This window comes from Sorghum bicolor, chromosome 3, assembly GCF_000003195.3.
Source record: "Sorghum bicolor cultivar BTx623 chromosome 3, Sorghum_bicolor_NCBIv3, whole genome shotgun sequence".
Lineage (NCBI taxonomy): Eukaryota > Viridiplantae > Streptophyta > Magnoliopsida > Poales > Poaceae > Sorghum > Sorghum bicolor.
In genome coordinates, this window is record NC_012872.2 from 39,209,787 (window position 1) to 39,215,939 (window position 6,153).

General features: G+C 51.6%; 1 protein-coding gene across 1 annotated transcript; it reads left to right on the top strand.

Annotated features, from left to right (window-relative positions):
* On the top strand, positions 1,215 to 2,737 carry LOC110433692 (translation initiation factor IF-2-like). The gene is made up of 6 exons (XM_021456205.1): positions 1,215 to 1,391; positions 1,460 to 1,548; positions 1,633 to 2,145; positions 2,228 to 2,304; positions 2,395 to 2,483; positions 2,597 to 2,737. Exons 1-6 carry the CDS (start codon positions 1,215 to 1,217, stop codon positions 2,735 to 2,737), a joined length of 1,086 nt encoding a protein of 361 aa, XP_021311880.1.

The window sequence follows — 6,153 nt, forward strand, 5'->3', positions numbered from 1 at the left end:
TTCTCAAGGTGGGCCTCGATTTTCGACCGCTCGCCGAGCATCCCTGACTCTGGTGCTCGAGATCGGCTGTCGAACCCTTCCGGCGGGTCAGCCTGCGACCTCTCGAGACTTTCATGCGTGCGTACCTTGGCTTATAGGGGAAGGAAAAGAACAGCGGCAGTTCACCTTTTTGCCCGTTGGGCGCATCTTTTCAGGCGGGAGCCGTTGCGACACTATATCGGCGCATAATTCATAGCGTTCCATCTGTGAGGAGGGAAAAGACCTTAGGTGGCGCATTTATGGGGGGAGTTACCGTGTTTATCGTATCTGTCCGTTGGTGGGTTGCCGTCTATAAATATCTCGTGGCCTTGTTGTCGTTCTCCCTTCCGCCTTCTGCCTCCATTCTCGCCTTAGCTCCCTTGCCTCCTCATGCGCACGCACCCTCGAGCACCAGTGAGGTCGCCTTTCTCCCACTTGAAGATGGTTGTGAGGCTTGTCGCCGCCGACGACTGGCGCCCATCGTCGATGACGGAGCGCCGGCTGTTGGAGCTTGAGAGGGAGGGGCTCCTACGCCCCCGCACGTCGTCTTCTTGGCCGGAGTGGATCGCGCCGGCGGCGGATCATCGGGAGCCCAGGCTGCCCACGGGCTATGTGGTCTCCTTCACCAAATTCCACCACCATGGCCTGGGCGCTCCTCCGAGTCGCTTCATGCGGGCGCTCTGCCATCACTATGGGGTGGAGCTCCAGCACTTCTCCCCAAATGCCATCACCATCGCGGCGGTCTTTGCCGCGGTGTGTGAGGGCTATTTGGGGATGATGCCCCACTGGGATTTATGGCTCCACCTGTACCGGGGTGAGCTTTTCAACGCTCCCACTGGAACCACTGGTGTGAGGAAACCCGTGCTTGCCGGGTGCCTCAATCTGGTGTTGAAGACCGGCAAAACGGATAGGCCGCGCAAGTACATCCAAGTGGGATTGTCATCGAACCACGCCGGATGGGTCTCCCAGTGGTTCTACTTGCGGAACGATGATGGCCTCCTCCCTGCCTACACCGGCGCTTGATCTCGGAACGCCCGGAGAACTGGACGTACGGCGTCGTCCAAGTCCACCAGTCGCGACTCGACCCCCTCCTCGACACTTTGAAGAAATTACGCATGGAAGGCCTGACCGCAGCTCTTGTCCTCTCGGACGTTCATCATCGGAGGGTTCTCCCGTTGATGTCTCGGCCGCTGAGGATGGATGAGATAGGTCTCGGCGTTTCGTCCTGGGTCCTCGAGGCGTGCCGGATGTCCAACGAGGCTCCGACGAACGATGAGGTCGCGACCCGGGTCAGGGCGGCTGTCGCTGGTGACTTCAAGGCGGAGCATGTCAACGGCTTCCCTATGAGGCCCGACGTGGGGTCAATTGACTTGGTAAGTCTCTACGAGCCCGATTCTCGATTTTCTTCAATCTTTCTTAAGACTTGTCCTTGTCCGCACAGGGATTGATCAACGTTCGATCCTCGAGACCTCCAGTGAAGGAGGATGAGGTCGATCGTGACAAGCGGCGAGAGTCCGCGGAGAAGCAGAAGTCCGTATTGAACTTATAGAAGAAAAAGGAGAAGAAAAATAACCTCGATCACCAAGCGCTGGAGGTGTGCCGAGCGAAATCCAGGCAGAGGGGGGAACCTGAGGAAGAGTCCCATGATGAGGATGAGGGCGATGATGGCGACGATAGCGACGATTCGGAGGGAATGGCGTCCCGTCTCGACCGGATCCTCGAGGGTCCGCCTCGTGCCGACGCCGATGCCCCGCGGACGGGAGCACCAAAAGAGGGACCAGGCGGGTCTTTTGAGAGGCAGCAGAGGGAGTTGTCCCCTCGTCGCTCCCGTGCTGACATCCCTCCTGCGCCGGCTCAAAGTCAGTCCGTCCCGCGCCCCCAACCTCCCCCTGCGCCAAAGGCGGGCGACCGGGCCAAGCCCCAGGCGACGGGGCCGTTGACCCGTGGCCGTGCCGCGGCCTCCGGCAAGGGGGAAACAAGCCGCAGGAGCTCTAGCCTTGGCGCTCGTCAGGCGGGAGACGCCGAGCTGAGGCCTGCGCCCGCTCGTGAGGGGCCTGGAGCCTTAACGCGAGGCGGTTCGAGGCCTGCCGGTCGAGGTACCGGCAGGCGGGCCGTCCTCCCTGTGGGGTAAGGATTTCGACACTATGATTCTCATCTTCCTATGTCTTCGTGTTTTCTTCGTGTAACGGCTTCTTTCATGCCCGTTCAGGTTGAAGCGGACGCTCGAGCAGGCCCAGCCCTCGTTGGCCAAAAGGCTTAAAGTAGGAGCAGCCTCCAATGGTTCACGTTAGCGGCTTATTCCCGTCGTTATGGGACTTGTGTTGTACTTACGTCGATCATCGTGACGACTGACCTTTGCTTTTGTGTGTTTTACAGGCTCCTCCGACCCTCGATCGCTGACCGGTGCTGAGAACGCCCCGCCCCGTACCTTGGTGGGTGAATCTGCCCCATCGTCGCCAAAACAGGTTGAGGCACCTCCCCACCAAGGGCAGGAGGGAGCCCCCGAGCCTCTCCGATCCGGGGTCGAGGGAATCCTATCACTATAAGTGATGGTTCTGGTGGCGACGGGCTCTTGAAGGACGCTCGTCCTATGGACGAGGAGGCCCAGATCTCTCTCACCGCAAAGCGGATGCCCTGGCCTGCCGGGCTTCGCTCCGTCGAGGAGCAGAGGAAGAAGGAGGAGGAGGAGCGCGAGCAGGAGACGCGGCGGCAGCCGTAGGAGGGGCAGCAGCTGCAGCAGAAAGAAGGAGAGGAAGGGCATCCGCCAGCTGGTCCCCAGCTCAAGGAGCTGCTGGAGCAGGATCGTCAACGGGAGCTGCAGGAGCTCCAGGAGCAGCAGCAGCTGAGGGGCCAGCAATTGGAGGAACTGCTCGAGCCTCCCCCTCATAGTCCGCCACAACCAGTGCCACCAGCGCCGCAAGAGCCTGGAAACCAGGAGGAGGGTCTGCCAGTTTTCGGTCCCCCGACCCCAGCATGGCTCCGTCCAGAGGCGCCCGCCTCGATCCCAGCAGAGTCCGGGCGGGTGGACGGCGTGGTTGCGCTCGCTTGTATGATGCGCACCCCCGTTGACCCCCAATCCGAGATCTGGCGTACGATCTATGGCATGGATGGAATCGCTTCCGGGATTCCTTCGAGAGCGTCGATCGTGGGAGGACCGCATTCCCGCTGAGGAGATGCGTCACGTTGTCCCGATCTTCACGACGTAGGAAGAACACCGATAACTAGCTGAAGAACAGCCGGATAACTTGCTGCAAGCAGCGATAACTAGTGCAACCTGGCAAATAAAACTCGAAGCCAACCACCGTCTTTAACCGGCAACCTGAATCGAGGATTCGCCCAACCACACTCTCAAGGAACCAACCAACACAGCCTACAATCAATCAAGGAATACCTTGAAGGGAGTAGGAGCACCAATTGGGAGCGGATGAAGCCGCCGCCTATGTAATCCCGCGAGGAAATCACAAGAGCAAAGGGGTAGAGATCACTCTCTGGATTTGTTAGCACGCAGCTGAACAAAGGGGTTCTGTATTTCAATTATCAAAGTCTTAGATTACAATGAGTCTTAGGGGGTATTTATACTAGCAACAGCCCTGCTAGATAGGTATGAAAACAAAATAGAGTTTCTGAGGGAAGACAATGTGAAAGGTCCCCTCGAAATGGATTCCCGAAGTGGCTTTGCGTGACTGTTGGCCTCCAGAGCAGTTTCCAATAAACTGACCATAACTTTTTATTGGGAAGTCCAAATGATAAACCGTTTCTTGGGTGTGAAACTAGACTCAAAGGGCTTTCCATCAATGTATGTCAACCAGCACGAAACTTTGTAGATTAGTACAGTTTTACTTGGCAAGTTGTACCAACATTCTGTCACGACAGACTGTTGACCTTCTGAGCAGTCTGTACTAATTCTGGTCTGCAGGTAATATGGAGTATCCAAACTGGTCGCCACTAGATTCATTGTAAAGTAGACTCGTCAAGCTTTCCAACAAATGCTCATGAACCTTCATAGCATTTGTGAGCAAAAAGTTATGAAGATTCTTTGCACTGGTCCGTTTTTGACTTCCACTGGTCCGTTTTTGACTTCTTCTGGAACTTGCACTGGTCCGTTCTTCATGGTCCGATTCTTCCTTCTCTTCTTCTATATACCTGAGTACAATCAAGGTACAACACTTAGGTAGTATATAATTATCATTAATGTTAAAATGAATCTCACAAAGTAGCGCGTGGACCTCTTGTTGTAGCTTCTTTGCACGACTACGTGTAATCGGTCCATCGATGACTTGAGCTGGTGTCGGTGTAGGTGAAACTTGAGTGGGTGTAGCTTGACTTGGAGCTTGTGACATCTTACTTGGTGGCGTGGTCATATCATCCTCCCCCCCCTTGAAAAGGAGTCGTCCTCGACTCTAAAGTGTCTTCACTTGTGAATGGTGAGAGATCAGCAACATTGAAGGAGTTGCTCACGCCATAACTTGCAGGAAGATCAATCTTGTATGCATTGTCATTGATCTTCTCAAGAACACGAAATGGACCATCTCCTCGTGGCAGCAATTTTGATTTGCGCTGCTGAGGAAAGCGATCCTTGCGCAAGTGTATCCACACCAAATCCCCGGGTTCAAATAACACCTTCTTCCTATGTTTGTTCATACTTGCAACCTTGCGTCCTGCCTTGAGTTCAATTGCTTCCTTGGTCTTCTCGTTTATCTTCTTGATGTATGCAGCACGCTTGGAGGCTTCCATATTGGTTCTTTCCTGCAATGGAAGGGGCAACAAATCTATCGGAGCAATAGGTTTGAACCCATATACAATTTCAAAAGGACACATATTAGTGGTAGAGTGTACTGCCCTGTTATATGCAAACTCCACATGTGGCAAACATTCCTCCCAAACCTTCAGGTTCTTTTTCATCATAGTTCGCAGCAACATTGACAATGTGCGATTCACCACTTCAGTTTGTCCATCGGTTTGAGGGTGACAAGTGGTGGAGAACAAAAGCTTGGTTCCGAGCTTTGCCCATAATGTTTTCCAAAAATAGCTCACAAACTTGACATCACGATCAGATACAATGGTTCTAGGCATTCCATGCAGCCGCACAATTTCCCTGAAGAACAAATTAGCAATATGTGAAGCATCGTCGCTCTTGTTACAAGGAATAAAATGAGCCATCTTTGAAAATCTATCAACCACAACAAAAATTGAATCTTTTCCTTTCTGAGTTCTAGGCAACCCCAAGACAAAATCCATGCTTATGTCTTCCCAAGGAGTTTTAGGAGTAGGTAAAGGAGTATATAAACCATGAGGGTTCAGTTTAGACTTAGCTTTGTGACAGGTAACGCATCACTCCACGAATCTGATGACATCTCTTCTCATCTTGGGCCAATAAAAATGATCTTCTAGCAGCTCATAGGTTTTTCTTTGTCCAAAATGGCCTGTCAATCCTCCCCCATGAGACTCCTGCAACAAAAGCAATCTAACCGAAGAATTTGGAACACATATTTTGTTAGCTCTAAACAAAAATCCATCATGTATATGATACTTTTCCCAACCTTTTCCATTTTTACAATGATTATATGGTTCTGAAAATTCAGGGTCATTACTGTACAGTTCTTTCAAACTTTCAAGTCCCAAAACCTTTACCTCAAGTTGGTTTAGCAACACACTCTTTCGTGACAGAGCATCATCAACAACATTGTCCTTACCTTTCTTATATTTCACAATGTATGGAAATGTTTCGATGAACTCAACCCATTTGGCATGACGACGGTTCAGTTTTGCTTGTCCTTTCAAGTACTTCAAAGCTTCATGATCCGAGTGAATAACAAATTCTTTTGGCCATAAGTAGTGCTGCCATGTTTCAAGCACACGCACCAAAGCATATAATTCTTTATCATACACAGAATAATTCAGTTGAGCACCTCCTAGTTTTTCACTAAAATATGCTACAGGTTTTCCTTGTTGCATTAAAACTCCTCCTATCCCAATTCCACTAGCATCACATTCTATTTCAAAAGTTTTAGTGAAATCAGGAAGAACAAGTACAGGTGCTTCAGTCAAACGTTTCTTTAATTCTTGAAATGCATTTTGTTGTGATTTTTCCCATTTAAAGTCAACACCTTTCTTTGTCAATTCATTCAAAGGAGC